The sequence below is a fragment of the Microtus pennsylvanicus genome, chromosome 4 (assembly GCF_037038515.1).
Source record: "Microtus pennsylvanicus isolate mMicPen1 chromosome 4, mMicPen1.hap1, whole genome shotgun sequence".
Classification (NCBI taxonomy): Eukaryota; Metazoa; Chordata; class Mammalia; order Rodentia; family Cricetidae; genus Microtus; species Microtus pennsylvanicus.
The window spans coordinates 107131174-107156908 of NC_134582.1; the positions used below are offsets into that span (position 1 = coordinate 107131174).

At 43.3% G+C, this 25735-nt stretch overlaps 2 protein-coding genes across 3 annotated transcripts; both read right to left on the reverse strand.

The window, feature by feature from the left end:
- Nucleotides 1–172: 172 nt before the first annotated feature.
- Nucleotides 173–13475, reverse strand: Zscan12 (zinc finger and SCAN domain containing 12). Of its 2 annotated transcripts, none has more exons than XM_075970077.1 (4): nucleotides 13327–13457; nucleotides 11720–12126; nucleotides 7215–7359; nucleotides 173–5691 (listed from the first exon to the last, which is right to left on the reverse strand). In XM_075970077.1, the coding sequence occupies exons 2-4, from the start codon at nucleotides 12119–12121 to the stop codon at nucleotides 4784–4786; spliced, it is 1455 nt and encodes a 484-aa protein (XP_075826192.1). In that variant the 5' UTR covers nucleotides 12122–12126; nucleotides 13327–13457; the 3' UTR covers nucleotides 173–4783. The 2 variants fall into 2 exon arrangements, with proteins under 2 accessions (XP_075826192.1, XP_075826191.1); XM_075970076.1 differs by having other exon boundaries at nucleotides 174–5691; nucleotides 11720–12173; nucleotides 13327–13475.
- A 7971-nt stretch (nucleotides 13476–21446) lies between these two features.
- Nucleotides 21447–22391, reverse strand: LOC142848269 (olfactory receptor 2B11-like). Its single transcript, XM_075970085.1, has one exon. The coding sequence runs from the start codon at nucleotides 22389–22391 to the stop codon at nucleotides 21447–21449; it is 945 nt and encodes a 314-aa protein (XP_075826200.1).
- Between the last annotated feature and the right edge of the window lie 3344 nt (nucleotides 22392–25735).

Below are 25735 nucleotides of genomic sequence, written 5' to 3' on the forward strand. Positions count from 1 at the left end.
TCATCACCGCCTCCTGAGGAATGAGTACATACACACATAAAATAAAAATGAAAATAGGAAGACGCCTGGACCTTTGAAAGGCATCTCTGTGTATGAGGGTGTTTCCAGATCTGAGTAACTATATTACTTTTGTTGCTGTGATAAAATACCATGACCAAAGGCAACTTAAGGAAGAATTTTTTTTTAATCGAAAAGCTTTTTTTCATACAATGTATTCTGATTATGTTCCCCTCCCCTTCCAGCTCCTTCTTACCTCCTCTCCCATCCAGACCACACTTAGTCTCCTTAAAAAAACAAGCATCTAGCCAGTGGTGGTGGTGTACAAATTTAGTCCCAGCATTCTGGAGGCAGATCTCCATGAGTTCAAGGTCAGTCTGTAGACAGAAGTTTCTGTCCTGCCCAGCCCTGCAGCTGTTCAGTCCCAAAGAAACACACAGAGGCTTGTATTAATTATAAACTGTTTGGCCTATCAGCTCAGACTTATTATTAACTAGTTTTTATAACTTAACTCATAATTCTTATCTATGTTTAGGACATGGCTTGGTACCTTTTCTCAGTAAGGCATTCTCATCTTGCTTCCTCTGAATTTTGGTTGACAACTCTGTCTCTGCCTTTCCTCTTCTCAGAATTCTCCTAGTCTGGCTGTTCCACCAATACTTCATGCCTGGCTATTGGCCAACCAGTGTTTTATTAAACCAATACAAGTGACAAATCTTTACAGTGTACAAGAGCATTATCCCACAGCACCAACCTGGTTTACAGAGCGAGTTCCAGGACAGCCAGGACTATACAGAGAAATCCTGTCTTGAAAAATAAAACAAAAACAAGCATCTAAGGAATAATAATAAAATAAGATAAATAAAAAACAAATTAGAATATAACCAAACAAGATAAAGAGCGAAAGAAAAAGCATAAGAAACACATAGAGATGCAGAAGACACATATGTTCACACACTCAGGAATCCCATAAAAACTCAAAATTGGAAGCACATGATATATATATACCAACAAGGTAAAAAAGACAAACAAAACAAAACCAAAAAATGTCCCTGACCGTTGACTTTGTTCCATGTTGGTCATCTACTGCTTAACACAGGGCCTACCCTTAAGAGTAGTGTGTTTCCCTACTGAAACCCTCTTGGAGAAAACTAACTTTTTATTTGCAAATGGTTTTCAATCGGAGCTAGCTTCTGGGTTAGGGATGGAGATGTGTCCAGTTCTCCTTTCAAATCTAGGAACCCATTTGGTGCAGATCTATGCAGCCCCTGTGCAGGCTGCCATAGTCTCTGAGTTCATATGTGCATAGCCCTGTTGTCCACAAGGTCTTGTTTCCTTGGTGTCCTCCATCCCCTCTGGCTCGAACTCTCTGACTGCTCTTCCAGGGGATTCCCTGAACCCCGAGGGGAGGGGGGATAGTGATATTTCATTTGTACTTTAATAAATAAAGCTTGCTTGAAGATCAGAGAGTAAAACAGTCGCCCTGGTCAACCTCACAGACCAGGCAGTGGTGACACACATCTTTAATCCCAGCAGCCACACTAGTTTGGCATAGAAACCAGGTAGGTGGTACTGGTGCATGTCTTTAATCCTAGCACTAGAGAGGTATATAAGATGGGAGGAGACAGCTCTTGGTGAGTCTCATTTTGAGAATTCCTGGAGGCAGGATCACCATTTTGTACTGAGGTAGAGAAGAGTTAGTGGCTGGTTGTTTTGCTTTTCTGACCTTCAGGCTGAACCCCAGTATCTGTCTCTGGGTTTTTATTAATTGTGCTACAATAAAAATTCACAAATATGAGCTGTTTATACAATACATACAGAAACAGTATAAATCTACAAAAATGTGCAAGGATGCCTTACCAATCATTCTGAAGTACATTTGGAAGAGATATGGAAAACTAGTAAGATAAGTTTCTGGAGGGGTTGCAGTATGGGAACTTTCAATTAGGGATGGAAGCTGGAAAGAGATTCAAGTAAAAGTCAGCAAGTGGTTCTTCCCAGGGAGAGACACTTGTCACTCTAGGATTTGTGGCCTCTAGAATTAGCAGAGCACCTTCTGACCTCTAAGAGGAAAAACTGGAGCAAATGAAAACGTTCTTTTCAGTGCCAGAAAACAAGTCCACGATTAAACAAGCCGCTCGACAACTGCTGCTTCCCAGGCCCATTTTATAGAATATACTTTCTATCTTCCTGCTGCGAGACAGAACCTGTTGTCCAGACTGGTCCTACACAACTGAGTTCAAAGATCCTCATGCCTCAGCCTCCTGAGTGCTGGGGTGACAGTTCTGCCACCAGCTCCCTTCCCAGCCAGGGCTACAGTATAAGAGTTCTCGTTAACAACAGACGTGCTGAGTCAACGCCATTTGAGCTATCTCTCTAAATAGGATTTGTACTGAGAAGACAGTCAGATATCCCCTGTCTCTTGATAGGAAGGCAGAGTCTGAATTACGGTTTTAGGATGAAAGCTGATCCTTAAATAAGTGCTCACTTTTGAGGTAGACAGTCTTCTGCAAATCTTTCCTGTCCTGATTACCACTGGGGCTGACGTTTATGGGACACTGGCTAAATTGCACAAGATTTACTATGGAGAGACAATGATACCAGAATACTGAGGTGTTCAGACGAGGGTCTGGGCTTTCCTACTTAGGCTAAAAGGAGCTGAAACTGTCTGTAAAAAATTATGCAGGGTCCTGAAGACCAATGCAATGCAAGTTTGTCCAACTAAAATAAGCACCATGTGTAAGAACTTAAAAGTATATGATCTGGAACACAGCTGCTTGTGTTCAAACCTGATCTGACCGTGCACCGCGTGACTTTGAGCAAATGGAATCCAAATGCAGCCTGTGTTTACGATTGTGTCTTTCCACTCCGCAGAGACTCGGCTCCGCCCAACCACTTGTGCATCGTTTCACCAGGAAATGTCTCAAAGTGAATTCATTATAAAACAAGAAGCCAGACAATCTGCGCAGCTGCTTCTCTTTGTTGGATTACTGGCTGGTCTCCCACCTTGAACCCACTTTGTTCTTCCGGTCCTCCTGGTTTCCTGCTGTGCATTTCCAAATCTACATTAAGATGCAGAGGGAATCAGGTCCACAGCTCAGAGCCGTAATCCTAGCACTTAGAAGGCTGAGGTAGGAGGGCTATCAAAAACCTGAGACCACCCTGGGCTACATAACTACAAAAAGATGTCCTGGGGCATCACACAGCACTCTCCGCCACTGTGTCACACTGACATACGGGCGGGCGCACCCCACCACACACTCCCCATCTGTCACGGCCTCCATTTGACCCTTAGTCTCTGGGTTGCCAATCTGGCTCTATCTAGCCACATTCCACTCTATTTTGAGTCTGATCTCCTTCAAAGCTTTGGGGATTGAACCCAGGGCCTCATTCAGTGCGCACAGGCATTTTAAATACATGATGCAGATGTCCAACCACGTGGGAGTTTCACAGGCATAATAGAAGGCTGAGAAGCCAGTCCCAAGAACTAGGTTTCCATGTGTAGGAGTATTGCCTGCATGTATGCAAATTCATCACCTGTGTGCCTTGTGCTCCACAGAGGTCAGAAGAGGGCACCAGCTAACCTGAAACTGGAGTTATGGGTGGTTTTGAGCCACCCTGTGGGTGATCCGGATCTTCTGCAAGAGCAACAAGTGCTCATAACTGCTGAGCTACCTTTCCAGCCCCTAGCATCCTCTTTTCTTCTTGAGGTCTTGTGTAGTTCAGTCTGGCCTTGAATTTCCTAAGAAACCAAAGACAGCACAGAACTCCTAATCCTCCTGTCTCAGCATCACAGTGCTGAGATAGACAAGCATCATTCCTAAAGTGAACCTGTACTTAGAGCTATTTCAGAGATGAAGAGAAGAGTGTTTGTGACAAAGCACTGCCAAGTGTTGGCCAGCATTCCTAGCACTGGAACTCTCCTACTCTGTCCCCAAGCTACTTCCAACTAATACCCATCGGTTAAGCTCTTAAAATCAGCTCTCCAATAGGATGGCTAGTCTCATCACCGATGCTTCCGAACCACCCAAATTCTTGCTTCTGCTCACCTGTGTTACCCACATGTGTTTCTTCCTTCTGTCTACCAAGTCAATCCATCATACCCTTATTTTCAACAAAATCTTTCAGGAACTCTTCCCTGACCTAGTGTACAATAAGCTGTTCTTCAGAATTTACGATACTTACTTTCTCCTATTTTAATTCTAAAACACACTGAGCATCAACCCACTGTCTTTCTTTTTAACTGTGGCGGATTTTCACATCCCAGGCTGGGCTCTAAGAAATCTGGTGATAAGACTTCTTTCCTTCATGGCCCCATACAATGAGCAGTAGGGAGTGGATGCCATCAACTATTTATGGTCTCCTTACAGCACCAAGGGCTGAAGTGCGGCCACAAAGCACTACAAATACAGTCTTTCTCATCGTCCTGCACGCTGGGAGATGGCTGCCCTGCAGTCACCGCACAGAAAGAGTTCCTGCTCCTTTGTGAGCATCTGATGAGCAGGAGCTGAGCTCGGCCTGGACAATTCCCCACACGTGTTACCCTCAGAGGGGCCACTTCTACCATGAATTCTCTGGGCTTACTAAGGTCTGACCTCTGTCTGAAGGTCTGGCCACACTCAACACTTGTGGGGCCTCTCCCACTGTGGATTCCCTGATGTTGAATGAAGCCGGTGCTTCCCGGGAAGGCAGTCTCACACTCAGCACACTTGTGGAGCCTCCATGGTGGATTCCCACGTTTCGTGAGGACTGCCCTTCGAATAAAGGCCTTCCCACGCTCCACACATTAATAGGGTCTCTCTCCAGTATGAATTTGCTCACGTTCTGTAAGACTTGATTTCTGAGCAAAGCCTTTCCCACAGACATCGCGTGTGTAGGGCTTCTCCCTGGTGCGGCTTCTTTGCCGCCGAGAAGGACCCCTTTGGGCGAGGGCTTTCTCCTTGTGGTGCGTTTCCTGATGGCTAACAAGAGAGGAGTTATACACAAAAGCTCGGCCACATTCGTTGCACTCATAGGGTTTTGCGCCAGTGTGAACTCCTTGGTGCTGAGTGAGTGTGGACCGGCGATTGAAACTTTTGCTACACTTTAGACACTGGTAAGGTTTGTTCCTTTTGTGGCTCTTGAGATGGTGAAAGAGGCCTGCTTTCTGGCAAAAGGCCTTGCCACACTCATTGCAGTGGTAGTGCTTTTCTCCCGAGTGAAGCCTCTGATGTTGGTTAAGGACTGACCACTGGCCAAAGGCCCGGCCACATTCATTACACTTGTACGGTTTCTCTCCGGTGTGCACCACCTTGTGTCGAATAAGCACAGTCTTCCACCGGAAGGTTTTCCCGCATACTTCACACCTGTAGGGCTTGTCTCCAGTGTGGACGCTTTTGTGTTCGAGGAGGCGTGAGTGCTGACTATACGTTTTCCCACAGTCCTCACATCCATACAATTTCCGTCCCGGAGAGACATTCTGGTCTTTAACATGGTCTGAGTTCTCAGGCAAGTCTGTCCCATTTTCATTAGGCGGAGGCCGGTTGTCCTCACTAGAAGCGCTAGAAGGTTCCTCTCCAGGGTCACGCGTTTCCTGACACTGAAGTGCATCCTTTGTTAATCTGCTGGAGCTATTCTGTTCGGCTTCCATTCCTTCACAAAGGTCTTGCTTTAGAGTTATATCCCTGGACTCATTTCCAGTCTCAACACCTGAAACTGCAAAAAGGAGCCTGCGTGTTACCCACTCTCCAGGGGCAGTAAACAGTAGCTCATGAAGCCAGCAATAGAAAATTATTCAAATGAAAGACATATAAGACCTCAGAGTTTCTACTACAAACTATAAAACTGTGTTAGGATATAAGATGATCCAAGTGAAAAAGCACTCCACAAACAAATAAGGAGATAATAAACAACTCAACAGAAAACTGGGCAAAGGGAAACTACAGTTTCTAAAACAGGAGACACACAGCCCTTACCACAGCGAGAGAAACTGCTCCAGAATCAGGCAAAGATGAGTTACACAGCACAGATAAACTTTTTAAAAACCTTTTATTATTTTATGTGAGTGTGCACACGCCATGGCACGTGTGTGGAGGTCAAAGGTCAACTTTTGCAAGTTAGTTCTCACCTCCTGTGGAGTCTGGGGATAAATTCAGGGGTTCAGCTTTGCATAGCAAGGGCTTTGGAGCCACCGCATCAGCCCGAGGTGTAATTTTCAGTCACCGAGTTCATCGAGTTTGGCAGTGCACTATACTCACAGAATGGGCACATACTGCTACTGTGAGTTCATCCAGAGTGTTAGGAAGAGCAATGTCACATCTGCTTTTAAACCTCTGACACGGAGTACTACAGAGGAGTCTAAGCTATGTTATCTATTACAGAACTATTTGTAATAACAAAACACCAAAGACAAATTCGCAGCTGGCTAATCTGCTTCATGATTTGTCTGTGTTTTAATACTAAGCAGCTGTTAAGAAATAAAAAACACAAGAGACTACCATCATAATGTAAAGGAGAAGAAAATGTTTAATATAAAAAGTCTCTAGAAGGGCACAGAAGAAACCAAAAACAGTGACAATTTACTTCAGCTGGGGGAGGAGACTAGATGAATTAACGGCACAAACATTTTTTCATTGAATAATTTTTATAAATCTTTCTTTTAAAACCATAAAAACCGGAGGAAGCAAGGATGAAGAAGAATCCCCATTGATTCGCCTTCTGGCACGTTCTCCTTACTGCTCTTTCACTCACAGATAAATACCTCTTTTTCTCTCAGACTACTTGATAGCTGCAGACAGCATGGAGCAAAACTCAGTTACTAAAAGGGCTGAGGATACAGTCCAAGTGGAAGACAAAAATGCTGTTTAATAGCTCAAAGTCTACAAATAGCAGAGGTCAGAATAAAGGGTTACAACTATCAGAAGAATGAAATTAAATAAAGCTAAATAAAATAAAGCCAAAATTTAGAAAAGTACCAATTTTAAGAAGAAAGGGGGCTATGGATATGCCTTTGAGAGCTGCAGTGCCTGTCGGGCATGCATGAGGTCCTGGGTTTAAAGGAAGATGGGGGATGGGAAGGAAAAGTAAAGTGACAAGACATGACATCTGGAAGTCTACACACGAGCACCAGATTTCCGGACAGGCCCTCCTGATTTTACTGAGAAGAATGGCGGGAAGTACAAACAAGCCCTCAGGCCCCATCTTAGCTCTGCTTTCCCTTCTGCGCCTTTCTCCTTTACCTTGCTCCTCTGAGGCTTCCCATTCTGCAGGTTCACACTTCAGCCTGGCTTTCACAAGCTGATGGGATGCACTGGGTTCTGGCTCTGCTTCTAAAGTCTTCGTCTCCTGCAAAAACACTTTCTGTTCTTCAGTTTGCACTGAGGCCTGTGAGAGAAGAGAGATATACTCTAATAACAGCAAACAAGAGTACAGTGTTCATAGCGTTGGCATCTGGCCTGCTCAAGCCTGAAAGGACTTTTCCACAGCCAGCAGCCTGCCTCAATCCCCCTCATTTTTAAAGATCATTTTAAAATGTCACCCTCTCCAGGGAACCTTCCTTTCCCCACTACAGCTACATTTTGTTAATTTTCTACATTTTGTTAATTGTCTAATGCTCAAGAAATAGAGCCGGGAAAGAGGCGAAAAGAGATAAAAAGGAAGGCAGAAAGGAAGAAAGAATTTAGGTGGAAGCAGCTGGAGAAAAGGCTCGGTAGTTGAGAACATTTGCTGCTCTTCAGAGGATCGGGATTTGGGGGTCCCGGTATCCACGTCACGTGACTTCCAACTGTCTGTCCTTCTAGTTAATCAGTACAACTTCCCAAAATTATTCCCACCTACCATCACTGTAGGATACACTGAGTGCTTATGTCAGAAAATGATTCCCACCTAACATCACTGTAGGGTACACTGAGTGCTTACTTCAGAAAATGATTCCCACCTACCATCACTGTAGGGTACACTGAGTGCTTACTTCAGAAAATGATTCCCACCTACCATCACTGTAGGACACACTGAGTGCTTACTTCAGAAAATGATTCCCACCTACCATCACTGTAGGACACACTGAGTGCTTACTTCAGAAAATGATTCCCACCTACCATCACTGTAGGGTACACTGAGTGCTTACTTCAGAAAATTATTCCCACCTACCATCACTGTAGGGTACACTGAGTGCTTACTTCAGAAAATGATTCCCACCTACCATCACTGTAGGGTACACTGAGTGCTTACTTCAGAAAATGATTCCCACCTACCATCACTGTAGGGTACACTGAGTGCTTACTTCAGAAATTTTTGTATTTACAATTCAGAGTGCTTATTTTAAATTTTAGTTTATATTTCTTTTCTGCTCAAGCTAGGAAATGACTTTCCATCTACCAAAATCTAAATTCTTTATAATGGTCTGCAAGGCTCTACAGGATATAATTTCTTAATTCTTTCATCTTCTCCAATAATTCACCTCCACTCTAGCATACTAGCAACACCTAAGGCCTATGCAATGGGCATTCCTCTGCTGACCGCTCTGTGGCCCTGTCTATTGAATGGTACAGCCCTCAATTCCTTCATTATTCTTTTCCTCTATTGTTTTCAGTAGATTTATCAACACCTGACACCTTTTCCATCTGTGGACTTTTTCCCTCCATCTCTTCTCAGGAGACTAGAATCTGCATATGAACAGTAACTTGCATATGACATTCACTGCTGCATCCAAGGGTCTTTGATGGCACATGACAGAAAACTGGTATTTCGTTACTGCAGAATGGCCACCTACAGTCTTCAACTCTGCCAGAAGTGTCTTCATCACAGTTCTCTTACACACAAGCTTTAAGCCCTGAGTGCAGAGCCTACAACAGATTCCTCAGTAAGGACACCTCCATTGACACAGACCCTCCCATGTCAGAATGTGGCCCAGTCTGCCTTTGATTGCCTTATCTTCCGGCCTCTTCTACCTGACTACTGAGATTAATTTCCCTTCCTTGTGTGTGTGTGTATCAGACACCTCAGGTGTTTATCTTAAGGTGTTATTCACTTTTTTTTTAAAGATAGTGTCTCTCACTGACTGACAACTCACCTAGAGGACTACCCTGGCTTGTCAATGAGTCCTCTGGAACAATCTACTTAATTTTTAATACAAGGTCTGTGTGGAGGCCCGAAATGAGAGTCTATTTCCACACTAACCAAAGGTCAGAGTAGAAACTTACCACTAGTTCCTTCAAGGTTATTGTGTTTCCACCTCAAACAAAGGGCCCACTTAGAAGTAGCTCAGAGAGTTCTGCTCTCTCAGGGTTGTTGTCAACAGGTGTGGCTAATAGCCAGCTCTTGTACTTCAGGAATAGAGAAGATTTCTACCTCAAACAAAAGTCTAAGGATAGGACCAAGGGTCCAGTTCCCTTGAGATAACTTTGGATTCCACCCAGGGAATGGTTTGCCTACAGAATGGTTTGGTCTAGGGTGTGAGTGTGACTTGTTTTGTTCTAGCAACAGAATTATGATTGTAGCCCGCAACCTTCAATTGGCCTCTTCATTTCCTTGCGTTGCGTTAATGTAGTTTTTTGTCTTCCTCCTACCTTTTGGGGCCAGGGGTATTTAAAGCACTGGTAATTAAATGCAGGTGAATTTCAGAACTCAGTAGAACTCCCTCCCGATACTATCCCATATGTTTCTCCGTTTATTATTTTCATTCGTGTCTTCATATTATTTACTGTATTTCTAAATAAATAACGCCTCTACCCTGGCAAGAGGTATTTTTGTCTAGGCTGGTCCCTGACAGGTCTGTCACCGGCCTGAAATGCAAGTAGGATAGGCTGACTGGTCAATGAGCCCTAGGGAAGGAACTGCCTTTCTCTGCCTTCTAGCACTGGACTGAAGATGTGGGCCACCATGCCCAGCAGTTTCTGTGTAGATTCTGGGGATCATACGCCTACTTTTGTGCTTACTACGCAAACACTATACTGACTGACCTGGCCTATAGGCATAAGGCACAATGTCTGGCCCTCGAGCCTTCTTTATAGATCCTAACTGTAATCATTTCCACTCAATTCTTATCCAAGTTACACTTGCACTTTGTAGCTCTGATTTCATGACCCTGTTTCACACTTTTTGCCACAAGCTCCTTTTCTCTCTTCGATCTCTTTTATATCCGAATGCCAGGTTACATTTCAGTTATTTCTCAAGATTATGATCTTCATACTGAGATTTCTTAAGTTCAGCTTTTCTGACACACTCTCAATATGGTCATTATTGCTGTCTGAGGCTGGTTTGTATGCTTAAAAATGTGTAGAATCATATCTGCCCTCCAAGGTTACAACAGCCAAAATTTTTCTAAAAAATTGCCACATGTTCTCTTTGGCTAGAAATTACCACTGGGTGAAAACCAGTCTTGTCATAGTTGAGACAAAAATAAGAAAGGCAATATGCCTCTTTTACATAATTTTTATAGCTCACTTAGACGATGGAGAAAAGATACGGAGCCTTTGTACTAGAAGAAAATTTAAGCCAAGACGCTGACGGTCAATGTCATGAACTCTGTATCTCAACTTTCTACACAAACTTCATCTTTCCCATAGAGATGGGCTTTCTATACTGCAAACGTTTCCTGCCCGCGTGGCCCCCACATCTAACTTTCCATTCTCCACAAGCGTGTCCTGCCCACCCTGCCCCCTGCCCCCATCTAACTTTCCACGCTCTTCCCATATGTCATTCATTCAGGATAGCGATTTTGATTTTTTTTCCCATGTTTAAACTGTTTAATGCAGAATCAGGACAGTGGCTATATATGACATTTCCTGGGGGGATGTGAGCCAGCTTCCATTCGCTCCAGATAAAGATAACAGACCAAATAAAGATCCCATCTAAGCCTCACTTGGCCAATCAATGAGTTCCTTGAGCTTGCTTACAGTCCAGGGAAGGGGTTTCTTACCGAGACCAGGGTGACAAGTCCCACCCTAGCCCTGGTGAGGAGTTCATCCCATTGACAGCACTGGAGTCCTGCTGTCCACTAACAGCTTGGTGGGTGCGTGGGGGGCAGGGATTCATGGCTGGTATCCTCCCCAGTGTTTCTGCTAGGGAATATTAACAGCCCCATCACCATGTACACAGCTACCACAGTCCTGGGGATGAAGCACAGGACCTTGTGCATACTAACACTGAGTTACACACCCAGTCCTCATATTTGTGAGACAGGGTCTTGCTATATAGCCCAAACCGGTCTCGAACTCTCAATCCACCTGCTTCCATCCCCTTCTGGGTGCTAGTTGACAAAAGCATGTGCTCCTGCCCAGCTCAAAACCTTATTTCTTAGTAAACTTGTTTTACATTACATAACACCCTTTACAAACGGCTGCTCTCCACCTTAGTCCCACCATCTCTCTAATGCCCCCTCCTTCTATCACCTTCTGGTAGCTTCTCTCTGTAGTATAAATCTTGTGTTTGAACCAAGAAGCATATTCATCAGATAGGATTTTGTAGCTTAGCAAGAAGTGTCCACTCCCTCTGATGAAAAGGTATAAATAAGCTAAGATCAGACAGGAGTGGTGGTGCACACCTGTGAGGAGGAGAGATGTGGAGAGTACAAGCTCAACGCTTGGAACATACAAATTCGACCCCCAATTCCCATGAAACTACAGTCCCTTTTGGATCCATCTGAGTGTCAGTGTGCTTTGTGAAATCACGGTATACAATTCACTATGGCCTACAAATCCACAATTAATTTTAGGAAACAGAAACCACGTTTTTTTGTTCCTACCCGGTATCCTAGTTCATCAAGCTCTCTCTCTAAATCCTCCAGCACAGTCACCACCTCCTCCGCACTCTCGGGGTTCTGCTCCTGCACCCAGGCCTGCAGCTCCTCCGGCAGGATGGTCAGGAACTGCTCCAGCACCAGCAGCTCCAGGATCTGCTCCTTGGTGTGAGTATCAGGTCTCAGCCACTGACGGCAAAGTTCCCGGAGTCGGTCCAAAGCCTCGCGGGGTCCAGATGTTTCCTGGTAGCTAAACTGTCTGAAGAACTTTCGGAAGACTTCTCTGTTATAAGTGTTCTTTGGCAGGCTCCAATCCTGTCTGGCGGTATACTTACACTCTTCCTCCATCTTTATTTCCAAACCTCCATCCTGGTTCTTACAGATCTCGGTATCACCAGTAGAAGCCATTATAGCTATACAAAAGGTTTACCAGGATTTCAATAACTCCCTTGTAAAGGACCTAAGGAACAAGCCATCATTATTAACACAAACTACCATAAACAAATATTGCATATTTTAAGAGTTTTAAATGTGACAGTTGAAAGCCTGCCCTCCAGTTAATTTACTGTATTCAACGGAAGCGGAAGTACATGTACTTTCACAAAAATAGACAAAGGTGAAAAAGATGCCAAGTTGTTTTAGGACTTCGGGGAGTAAGGCTTAATAAGAAACTTATCTCTGTAGGACCCAGGGCAGCTTGGTACACACCGACCAAGACTGGCCCTGTCGACCAACAGGAGGGTAGGCTTGATCCTCAGTTTACCTGGTTCCAAGAAAGACTACAAATTGAGAGACTACCCATGCTCCACCCAGACACAGACAATCCTTAGGAAATACCTAATGTTCCAACAACCATTGCAGATAGGATCACCTGCCAGCACACACCCACCGCTTTTCACCAGTACACCCCCTAGACAAATGTCAGCCCAAACAGGCTGAATTTTAAAAATCCCTCTGCTATTATATAAAAACTGCACCCTAACTGTGCTCAGGGCTCTCCGATTGCGCCAATACGTTGGGCACACGGAGAGTCCGAGTCCGCGAACTTGTGTAAGAATAAAGGGTCTTTGTTTTTACATACGGGACTCGGTCTCTTTGTTGGTGTCTGGGGGACTCCGCGGATCTGGGTATAACAATCTCCACTTACTACTAAAGTAAAACACAACGATCTGAAATAGGACTTTTAGAATAAGTAGACAGCGTTGGGGAAGGGCAAGTGCTGCCTACCATCAGCGAGGTTCAATACCAGTACCACAAAAATAACCGAACGAGTGGAGAGCAGACAATTAGGGTACCCACGACTCGCTGCTTTTGAAACTGTTCAGTATACCTGATGCCTAGTGGGATAAAATCATATACACAGAATAGTCACAAATTGGCTTTTGCCGGGATATGATCATTCATAAAGGTTAAAGGTTGGAGGGTACTCTGCCTTCCTTCTGCCCCTCCAGTTCTGTGATTGTAGATCTAAGTTCCGCTGCGTTCCTGGGTCCCAGCCGGTTCTGCGCCCCAGACGTACGCATAGGCGGCCACACCGTGCCAGGAAGGCCTTCCTCCACACCTCGTCATCCAACCCGAGCCCTCCCACCAGCCGGGAGCAGCAGCTCGCTCACCTAGGAGCTCCTGAGTAAAGACGGGGAACCCAGACCGCGCTGGAACCGGAAGCCCTCGAAGACTGCCAGGGAGGACGGAACGCCGGAGCAGACGCGATGGCGCGCGCACGCCCAGAGCCACTCTACCGAGTCCTGCTGTTCTACTCTGTGGTTTGTCCCCCGCGCCTGCGCGGGAAGGCTGGGCTTGTCTACCCAAAAGGGAAGTAGAGAACTCCGGTTTGTTTCAGTATCTCTGAGATTAACTGTGCTTCAATGAGTTGTTTTCCCGACTCGTCCAGATGCAGCTATGCTTCCCCGCGTGGATGGGCTCCTCAAATCCAATTTATAGGGTTTTGATCACCTTTTCAATGATTAATCATTAAAAAATGATGGTTTTTTTAGTATACTGGTAATATGATCATAAATTTGAAAAGCCACGATAGTCAATTGGAAAAATATACTAAAAGGATATCTTAGTAAGTTAGGGTATAAACAACACTAAAATCAGCTTTCATATATATGATGGTGAATGAAAAGGCCACAGCTACACAAACAGCAATAAAAAAAAATACTTAAGACCAAGAAATGTACCACATTTGCTTGGAAGAAACTTTAAAACACACTTTAAAAGACCAAATATGAACTTAAATAGCAATATGCTTTCCTTAGATAGAAAAGCTCAACAAAGTAGTCAACGCCTCTTAAATATGATATCCCCAAAAAACAAATATTTTTCTAGAATTAAAGACTATTTTAAAATTAAAATAAAGAATGGAGTACAGACCTAAACAGAAAACTCTCAACAGAGAAATCTAAAATGGCTGAAAGACACTTAAGGAAATGTTCAACATCCTTAGTCATTAGAGAAATGCAAATCAAAACAACTCTGAGATTCCATCTTACACCTGTCAGAATGGCCAAGATCAAAAACACTGATGACAATTTATGCTGGAGAAATTGTGGGGTAAAGGGAACACTTCTGCATTGCTGGTGGGAATGCAAGCTGCTACAGCCCCTTTGGATGTCAGTGTGGTGTTTTCTCAGAAAATCAGGAAACAACCTTCCTCAAGACCCAATAATACCACTTTTGGGTATATATCTAAAGGATGCTCAATTGTGCCACAAGGACATGTGCTCAACTATGTTCATAGCAGCATTGTTTGAACCTGGAAACAACCTAAATGGCCCTAGACAGAAGGATGGATAAGGAAAATGTGGTACATTTACATAATGGAGTACTACACAGCAGAAAAAAATGACATCTTGAATTTTACAGGAAAATGGATGGAGCTGGAAAACATAATTTTGAGTGCGATAACCCAGACACAGAAAGACAATTATCACATGTACTCACTCATACGTGGTTTTTAAACATAAAGCAAAAAAAAAAAAAAAGCTCACAAATCACAATCCCAGAGAACTTAGACAACAATGGGGACACTAAGAGATCTAATCTACACGGGAAGAAGAAAAAGACAAGATCACCTGAGTAAATTAAGATCATGGGGACCTTGGGGGAGGGTTAAAGGGGAGGAGAGAGGCAGGGAGGGGAGCAGCGAAAAATGTAGAGCTCAATCAAATTAAAAAAAATAAAATAAAATAGAGTCAAGAACCCCTGAAAAAGAATAGTGATGAATAGTCTTATGACATACTAGAATATTCTGTTATGGAAGGGGAAAATCTCATTTTGATCTTAGGGAGCTAGTATTAGTACGTGGGGAAGGTGACCAAAAACAAACAAACAAACAAAATGCAAACTTCCAAAAACAGTAAGAGTTTATTAAGGAGCAAAATATGTGTGGAACATGGATTTAGGTTACAAGAACAAAAGAAAGCAATAAATCAAGGCATATTAAAAAATAATTGGTGGAAATGTGAGTTGGGTAGGTTATAGTCATCTGAAACGGTCTTAACCTGTGGATTGGTGGAACCGGTGACAGGTTAGGACATTTCAAAGGCGTTTCCCTGATAAGCACAAGGACTTTAAGTCAGACAGAGAAGTAGACAATGAATGGTTATAAAATCAGCTAAATGTAGCACAAAATAGTTTATCTCTGTAGCTGCAACATTAAAACTCTCTATAACCATTTATGTTCTAATCATTGAATCAGTCTTGTAGATAACAGAAACATATGCCAGCAGTTGAGGTAAGAGCAGTTTCTTGCCCAGTGGTTAACTGTGCCATGATAAAAGCAAACTCCATGTGGAGATTCTTCAATGCCCATCACCTTTTTCTAAAGTAAATTATTGTTGCCAGGAGTAATGTACCTGTCTTTGCCTTCCAGTACTAGGATAAAGGGAGTGTGCCATCATGTCTGGTATGCAAGATACTCTTAAGCATATTTCCAAAAACAGCAGCTGGGAGGGGGAAGGTCTTTATCCACCTGGAAAGACAGTCTATTTGTCAGGGATCAGCCTTGACAAAAATACCTCTCACCAGGGTAGAGGCATGGGGATTTAGAACATATTAGTAAAGAATACGAAGACACGAATGAAAATAATAAAGCGAAGAAACATATAGGATAGTATCAGGAGGGAATTCCAGTGAATATTGAATTCACCCGTGTTTAATTTCCAACTGCTTAAAATACCCCTGATCCCAAGAGGTCGGAGTAAGACAAAAAAAAAAAACTGCATTAACAAGACGCAAGGAAATGAACATACCAATTGAATGTCATAAACTACATTCATAGTTAAACATTCTGTTTTACTAGAACAAAACAAGTCACACTCACACCTGATGTGGGAGTGTCATATATCAATCTGTTGATTTCATTGGCTAAGCAATAAAGAAACTGCTAGGCCCATTGGATAGGCCCACCCTTAGGTGGGTGGAGTAAACAGAACAGAACGCTGGGAGGAAGAGGAAGTGAGGGCAGACTCCGCAGCTCTCCTCTCCGCAGCAGACACCTCAGAGAGAGACGCCATGCTACCTGCTCCAGGGAAGACGCACGCTATGAAGCTCCGACCCAGGATGGACTTAGGCTAGAATCTTCCCGGTAAGCGCACCTAGGGGCGCTACACAGATGATTAGAAATGGGCAAAATTAATATGTGAGAATTAGCCTAGAAGAGGCTAGATAGGAATGGGCCAAAGCAGTGTTTAAAAGAATACAGTTTCCGTGTAATTATTTCGGAGCATAAGCTAGCCAGGCAGGCGGCTGGGGTTTTGGGGACGTAGCCCCGCCGCCGCCCCTTATTACTACACACACCCTAGACCAAAACATTCTGTAGGCAAACCACTCCCTGGGTGGAATCCAAAATTATTTCCTTAACTGGAACTTAGTTGGATCCTTAGACTTTTGTTTGAGGTAGAAACAATCTACTTCTCTATTCCTGAAATACAAGCGCTAGCTATTAGCCACACCTGTTGACAATAGCCTTGAGAGAAAAGAACTCTGGGAGGTAAATCTAAGTGGGATCTTTGTTTGAAGTAGAAGCACAGTAACCTTGAAGGAACTAGAGGTAGTTTCCAACTCTCTGACCTTTGGTCAATATGAAAATAGGCTCACATTTTTGGGCCTCCACATCTATTACCATCAGTAAATATCTGTAGGTTTGAGTTTTGTTTTGTTCTGCTTTGCTTTGCTTTAGGCATTTCTGTGAAAGCTGCCCAGATACTTTTAAAGGCTCTCATTTTAGAAAGTCTCCTCTTTTTCTCCCTCTTTTTCCTTTGAAAAGTTACACATCCCTCACACACCTTTTATCAATGGTCTAGACACACAATTATAACTTCTGTAATGCAGTACACACAGCCTGAAGGTCCCAATATGCCCCTCCTTGTAGAATGGACACTCGTGTGTAATCCCTGCAGATTTTGTTGCCTATCCAATCAGGGGGACAGGCAATTACTTTATCAGAGAGAGTATCATTGTCCTGTAGGTCCTGTCTGACTTTAGAGGACAAGGACCACAATGGTGATTGTCCTCTTGGCCCTCTTGTCCTCATTTGTGCAGGCTTCCAAGTTTTGCTGAACTCCCAGAAGGATGGCTTTACCAGTCTTGCAATTTTAATTTCTGGGTAACATACAACTTAGAAAAAGCAAATAAGCAAAAACCCTAGTTTTAAATAAATTTTGGTTTTGTTGTGACTCCGTTTTCTCAAATGGTTAAAATATTACTAAATCAGCAAAAGTGTACTTAATTATCTTAATTAGACATGTGTGTTTTGTTCTTGTAAGTCAGTTTCTGCAAATGTAACTGTGAGTAGGTAAGTATAACTTTTGAGCATCTTAATCATCAAACACGTATCATCATTAAACACACTGGGGATATAGTAGAAAACAAAACAAAGTCCTTAATCTCAAGGGAATTTACATTCTAATATACTAGCAGTGGCTGACATTTATAATGCTTTTAGTGTACAGGAACCAATTTAATCACCAAGACAAACATGAATGTACTATTATTACCTTCATATCCAGATGAGATAACTGAGACAAAGAGATTGAGTCACAGGTAATGTGCAATTCAAATCCAACCAATCTATACATAAAACACATAGTCTCTTGCCCAGCATGGTATAATACAACTGTAATCACATATTTGAGAAGAAAGGGTTGCAGGCTTGCAAAAGAGTGGTCACCATGGGGTACAGAATAAGATCCTGTCTCCACAAAAAAAGAAGAACCTCAATTTGTATATTTATGTAGAGGGAAGAAGGTGAATGGACAAGGAAAGAAGGTGACAGGAGACAAATACATGTAAAGTGTCGATAAGAGAGAATAAACTAAATGGATATAGGGAATATGCATAAAAGACAAAAAGAAAGGAAAGCTTCCAATTCTCTGTGATGTAGTCAGGGAGGTTGTGGTTTGAATAAAAATGACAGCCATAGGGAGTAGCAGTATGAGGTTTAGTTTAATTGGAGTAAGTGTGGCCTTGTTAAAGGAAGTATATCACTGTTGGGGTGGGCTTTGAGGTCTTCTATGCTCAAGCTATGCCCAGTGTGCTACACAGTTCTTTTCCTGTTGCCTGAAGGTCAAGATGTAGAAATCTCAGCTCCTTCTTCATCTTATCTGCCTGCATGCTACCATGCTTCTCATAATGATGATAACGGACTAAACCTCTGAAACTGTAAGCTGGGCCCAATTGAATGTTTTTCTTTATAAGAGTTGTTATGCTCATGGTGTCTCTTCAAAGCAACAGAAACTCTTAGCTATGATAAAAGTTGGTACCAGGGACTGTGGTATTTTGTGATTGGCCTGACCATGTTTTCATTTACAGGAATATGAAACACTTTGGGACTTTGAACTAGAAAAGCAGTTAAACACTTTAAGCAGGGCACAATGGGCTATACTGGTGGGAGCATGGAAGACAGTGGTGCTGAGAGTGATTTGAACTGTGGGCCTGGCTCAAGAGGTTTTAGAAGAGAAGAATGTTAGTATGTGGCCTACTACTCACCATGCACCCTCCCTAATGCCCAGATCTAGCTTGGGTTCCCCATCCAGTCTGGTCAGTCTTAATTATACGACCTCAAACCTCTAAGCCTAGACCCCTACACGTATCCAGGTCCCTGTATCCACTTGACTTCATCCTGCCTATGCCATAGCCAACTTTCAGCCCAAACTGCCTACACACCTATGCTTTTCTCCAGCCTGCTGTATCCATATCAGAAACAGAACAAAAACAGTCCATGCGCCCAAGTCTCATCACAAAACAATAAAAAGATTTTGGCATTTCACGGTGTGTCCACATATTGAAAGACCACAATGTAAACCTTCGATAGTATTGTGTTCTAGAGTATTGTGTTCTAGAGTATTGTGTTCTAGAGTCTTCCCTGCTGCAGTATGCAGATATCACCTGTCACGTTAGATTTGGTTTTGTTTTATTTGTTTATTTGTTTTGTTAGATTTGTTGGTAGTGGTAGTAGATTTTTTTTTTCTTTTGCCAGAATAATAGGTGTTGGGATGGGGTTCATGAACCAAGATTGGTCTTGAACTCCTGATTTTCCTGTCTCCACTTCACTCTTGTTGGGATTCCAAGTGAGAGCCACAAAGCCTGGCATGATAGTGAAATTTAAAAGAAACAAATTTTTGCTTTAAAACTAATACTTTAGATTAGAAGAGATAGAGGGTTTCATCACAGCATGTGTTTTGTGGGGTGGACAAAGAACTCTTCATTCTGGAAAGAAGACCCACTCAAAGAAAGTAGATGTGTCTGGAAAGTAACACAACAGGAGAAGAATTGGATCTGCAGTACCAATCTTTTCTTGTGTTCCGGCAGGTCATAGATTGGGTGGATGTTGGGGTGGGTCAACTCATAGTCCTGGTTGGTTGCAGGGTTGATCAGCTCACCAGCTCTCCCATCTTCACTACCAGGGTGAACTCTCTAGCATTGCCCAGGCTAGTTCACCCCATGCTGCAAGGAGCAAGGGGTGGGGCTAGTTCTCCCACTTTCATACCCGCTGGGCTGTCTCACCCACACCTATACTGCCAGAGTCAGCTCTCCTGTGTTGCCCAGGCGAGATGCAGGGGTCACTCTCCTGAATGCCAGAGCTGGTAAGAGGGAGGTCATATAATATAGTTTGCTCATATTCTTTCCCCTCATGCAACTCTTCTCAGATCCTTCCTACCTCCCCAACTTTACACTTCATGTTCTTTCTTTCCCTCTCTCGAAACAAACAACAAAGGAAAATCACGAAAAAAAAACCTAGTAAGACAAAAAACACTAAAATAAGTCAAAACAAAAAGCATGCACACACACACAAAAAACATGGGCTCCATTTTGTGCTGGTCAACTACTCCTGGGCATGGAGCCTGTCCTAGAGTGTGATTGATATACCTCATTGTCACTCATTAAAAAAAAAAAAAGCAAAAGCTGATTTTCCCTGACCTAGCAGGTATAACTCCAAATAGCTTCTTGGTTAGGGTGGGACTTTGTACCCACTTCCCCTTCTCCATACTGGGGTTTTGTCTGGTTTGAATTAGTGCTGGCCTTGTGCGTGCTATCACAGTCTCTAAGTACATATGTGATCAACCGTGTTGGGTCTGGAAGACGCTGTTTCCTTAAAGTCATCTTTTACCTCTGGCTCTTACAATCTTTTTGTCTCCTCTTTGGCATACATCCTTGAGCCTTGAGGTGAGGGGTTTGATAAAAACATCTCATTTAGGGCTGAGTGTTTCAAAGTGTCTCATTCTCTGCACATTGTCCATTTGTGGGTCTCGGTGTTAATTATTATTTTTTTAAAGATTTATTTATTAATTATGTATACAGTGTTCTGCCTGTGTGCATACCTGCACCCCAGAAGAGGGCACCAGATCTCATTACAGATGGTTGTGAGCCACCATGTGGTTGCTGGGAATTGAACTCAGGACCTCTGGAAGAACAGTCAGTGTTCTTAACCGCTGAGCCATCTCTCCAGCCCTCGGTGTTAATTATTGTCTCTTGCAAGAAGAAGCTCCTCTGAGGAGGACTGAGAAATTGGGCACAGCAATATGTTGTTGCTATCGTTGTACTGTTGTGTTCATTTAGCAGAATAATAATAGTAAGTTCTCCCCTAAGCCTGTGATCCACCTAATAGCAGAGTCTTGCCCTCATTAACTGTGTCAGGGTTCTAGCTCATGGAGTAAAACTTAAATCCAATTCTTTTAAAAAATAGTCAGTTATTCCTATTTGTGCTATAGTTGCACCAATTTATTTTTTGCAGGCAGTCACTGTTGTAGCTTGCAGGTTTTGTGGCTGAGTGATATTAATTACTTTTCTCCTCAAGTAATGTTCACAGCACCTTCCAGCACCATGAATATTAGTTAGCAGTAAAGTTTTTGTTGGGCACCAGCTCAATTTCTTCATGGTCTATGACATAATTAAGTCAGCAATGGGGTCTTTCCATCAGGTTAGGGAGGATAGCCAATATCCTTGGCAATAATTTGTGATGTTTAGATGATCCTAGGGACCCATTGGGCCAACAACTTATTAAGATATAACGCATTCATGGCATTAGCAGCTTGTGGGTGGTGTTGATGAAGACATTTAAGCTGAGTGTGGTGATGCACAACTGTAATCCCAACACTCCAGAGGCTGCAGTAGGATGCCAGCAAATTCAAGGTCAGCAATTCCCCCATTTCAGACAAAACAAAATCAAAGTCCAAAGGATGCTTCATATGAATGTTGGGCCTTCCCATTCCGAATAAAGAATCGTTTTTCATATCCCCTTAGTTGAAATGGCCTTCCTCAGAAGCCTCCTCATAGCCCCTATGACGTCTTTGTTCCTCAGAGTGTAGATGAATGGATTAGCCATAGGAGTAATGACACAGTAAAACAGAGTCAAGACCTTGATGAGGTCTTGGGAGCCTTCTTCGGAAGGTTGCATGTAGATGTAGATACCTGGCCCATAAAATAAAGACACCACCAGCAAGTGAGATGAGCAAGTGTTGAAAGCTTTAAGCCTCCCAGCCGCAGAAGGAATTCGAAGTACAGTTTGGGCGATGTAACTATAAGACACAAGTATCATGGAGAGGGGACCCATTATCAAGAATGTGGCCACCACTGATAAAGTGATCTCATTGACTGTGGTGTCCCCACAAGACATCTTAATAAGCCCAGGCAGCTCACAGAAGAAGTGGTCCAGCATCTGGTTCCCACATAGGGGCAACTGTACAGTGAGGGTAGACTGCAGTAGAGAATTGGCCAGGCCAGTGAGCCAAGCAGTGCTGGACAGCTGCAGACAGAGCCTGTGGTCCATGATGACAGAATACCTCAGAGGCTTGCACACAGCCACATAGCGATCTAAGGCCATGATGCCCAGCAGAACACATTCTGTGCAGCCTAGCCAATGAAACACATAGGCCTGGGCCATGCAGCCTAGGTAAGTGATGTTCTTGTTGAACCCCTGTAAGTTGAAGAGCATTTGAGGGACAGTTGTGGTGGTGAAACAGAGATCCAAAAATGATAGGCTGGTAAGGAAGAAATACATGGGACTTCGGAGCTGGGAATCAAGCTGAGAGACCAGAATAATAGCAATGTTTCCCAGCAATGTGAACATGTAGGAGATCAGGAGGACAAAGAAGAGAGGACGATCCAGCCATGGGTATTTGGTAAAGCCCAAGAGAATGAAATCTTCTGGAAAAGCTCTATTGATGAGCTTCATTGAATTTCCAAAGGAGAGCGCCCCAATAAAATCAAGGAAAAAAAGGATGATCTGAAAAAAAATCAAAGTTGGCAGGAATTCTGAAAACACTAGAAAAATATAAACTTTTTATGGGAGAAAGACTGGAGGATATATGCCATCCACAGAAATCATCATAGAGGCTCTAATAAATGAAATGATTTATAGGTAACTCTTCTTGATATTGAACCTGTCTTAGTTAGGATTTTTGTTTGTTTGTTTGTTTTTCAAGACAGGGTTTCTCTGTAGCTTTGGAGCCTGTCCTGGAACTTGCTTTTGTAGACCAGGCTGGCCTCAAACTCACATAGATCTGCCTGCCTCTGCCTCCTGAGTGCTGGGATTAAAGGCATGCACCACCACTGCTCAGGTTTTAGTTAGAATTTCTATTGCTATGACCAAAGCAACTCTTAGAAAGAAAACATTTAATTGGGGTGGATTGCTTAGAATTTCAGAGGTTCAGTTCATTATCATCCCGATGGGGGGCATGGTGGCGTGCAGGCAGACATGACGCTGGAGTAGTAGCAGAGAGTTCTACATCTTGCAGGCAACAGGAAAGAGACTGTGACACTGAGCAAAGCTTGAGAGAAGACCTCAAATCCCACCCCCACAGTGAGGGTCTCCTCCAAAAAGGTCACACCTACTCCGACAAAACCACACCTCCTAATAGTGCCACTCCCTATGAGATTATGGGGCCAATTACATTCAAACTACTACAGGAACCTACCTACTTCTTAAACAAAACTGTAATTGCACAGAATAAAAGATGCCTGTAATTATAATTATAGACTGAATTGAGGATCCACTCTTGCCTTTTTAAAAAAAAATGATTATTTGAAAAATTGGTGTTGCTGGGTATTTGGATGCAGCAGAAAAATATCTTTCTCTTTTGAAGGAATGAAAAAAGTCATCTCTAGAAGAGGAAGAGTAATGGAGCACCTCATTCAAAAAGGAGGACTTGTGCTTGCATCAAAAGTCCCTGTGTGGAAAAGTTGGGCATGGCGGCGCATGCCTGCAGTCCTAATGCTTCAAAGACGGAGACAGGAGGGGCCCTGCAGCCTACAGCCCAGCTAATTGTGCCAAATTAGCAAGTTCTATTCAGTGAGAGACTTGACCTTGAAATATAGAGTGGGAAGGGGTTTGAAGAGATGCTCAGTGCTGAAGAGGTCCTTCTGCTCTTGTATTTAGTACCCAGCACCCAAGTCAGGTGGCTCACAGATGCCTGTAGCTTTAGCCCTGGAGAACATGCCCTCTTCTGTCTTCTGCAAGCATGCATGAGCACACATGCACGTGCACGCACACACACACTCACATTAAATAAATAAATAAATGAATGAACGAATAAATGAATAAACAAACAAAAATAAAATTTTTAAAAGGTGAAGGTCAGACATGGGACTTTAATCCCTGCACTCAGGAGACTGGGAAGCAACATGGGCTGCATCGTGAGTTCCTGACAGCTGGCATTGACCTCCACCTCACGAAGGTCTACCTACTCTCTCTCTCTCTCTCTCTCTCTCTCTCTCTCTCTCTCTCTCTCTCTCTCTCACACACACACACACACACACACACACACTCACACACACACACAGAGACACACACACACACTCACACACACACACACACACATACACACACACACACACACACACACACACGGATGACCGAAGACAAGAGATGGAAAGCTGGGAGAGGATATGAAGGCATCTGGGGACAGGGAGAGCATTAGCTGGTAAGGCAGTGGTGACAAACAGTAGCAAGGCATGGGTGTGAAACAGAAGGGTTAGAAACCCACACTTTGAGGTTCTAGAAGTCTAGAAAAGCAGTGATGAGAAAGGAAAAGCGTCATTGGTGTGAGCACTGCATGGGATAGTTTAAATCGAAACTCTCTTTGGAAATTCAATTTTAACTTTGGCAGGCAAGAATCAGCCTGAGTGTCTCTCCTGAGGACTCTTAGAGATCTCTGGCTCAACTTAACTAGCTTCTGAATTTAAAAAAAAACATAAAGTCCCTGAATTCCTGGCTGGGATGGTTTGTTATAATAGTTTAATCACCAAAACTAGGGACATATGGAGACAGAGGTAATGTTAGGGGGTTGTCTCCAATCAGAGGAAATAACACAGTTGTTGACTTGATGACAGGGACCAGGTCTTCACAGATAAAGTAGTACAGGAAAAGAATGAAGTCCTGTCTTCTCAAAAACATCCTTGAAATTCCTGACTTGTCCACTGTTCGCACAATCTGATTCTTGAATCAACCTTAATGTGTTGTATCTTAAAGAATTTGTTTGATCATGGCCTGCTCTCTCATTCTTTCCTGAAGTTGGCACAAGCAAGTGCTAGCAATTTCTTTGGTAGAGCGAAAGTTCAGTTAGCTGAAGTATCTTAGCCTGGCCAATCTTGTGTACCTCAGAACTCTCATATAGTCCTCCCCCCCAAACCAAATAAAACTGAACAAAACCCAGGATATTTAATATTGTGTTGAAGAAAGTGACATGACTGGCTAGCACATACCTCTGGTTTGGGGGTCTAAGCAGATGTGATCAGCTATAGAAATCTAGTCGGGAGAAACAATGCTGAAGAGCCAGATGCCCCAGGTCTGGAGTGGGGGAAGTGGTCTAGATGTGGCAGGTTCCTTGATGGAGAATATTCTCTCCTGGCTCAAAGGCTGACTCAGCGGCAGATAAAACCTATCTTTCACTCAGTGTACCAGTCATCCCTGAGAGACTGCCGCTGGTAAATTAATCTCCCTGGAGTATCACTTTTACGTTTACCACTTTGGCTACAATTAGAAATTGCGTCAGTTTTTCCATCCATTAATTTCACCTTACTATCGAGGGAGATATTTGCCTCATCAATTTTCAGAAAGCAAACACATGTATTAATAATAATAATGTTAGGGCCTGAGAGATGGCTTGGCAGCTAAGAACATCTTTTGCTCTTGCAGAGGACCTGTGTGATTCCCAGCACTCATATTGGGTGACTCACAGTACATGTAACTCTGTCTCCAAAGATGACCTCTTCTGGCCTCTACAGATACCCAGATATACATGCATAACCACACACACACACACACACACATACACACACACACACACACACACACGATATGGGAGTGTCATATATCAATCTTTTGATTTCATTGGTTAAGTAATAAACAAACTGCTTGGGCTCATAGCTTAGAACATAGGTGGGTGGAGTAAACAGAATAGACTTCTGGGAGGAAGAGGAAGTGAGCTCAGAGACATGCTCCCCTCTCCCGGATAGACGGACAGCTCTGCTCTCTGGAGCAGAGACGCCATGCTCCCGGCTCCTGGGCAGACACACGCC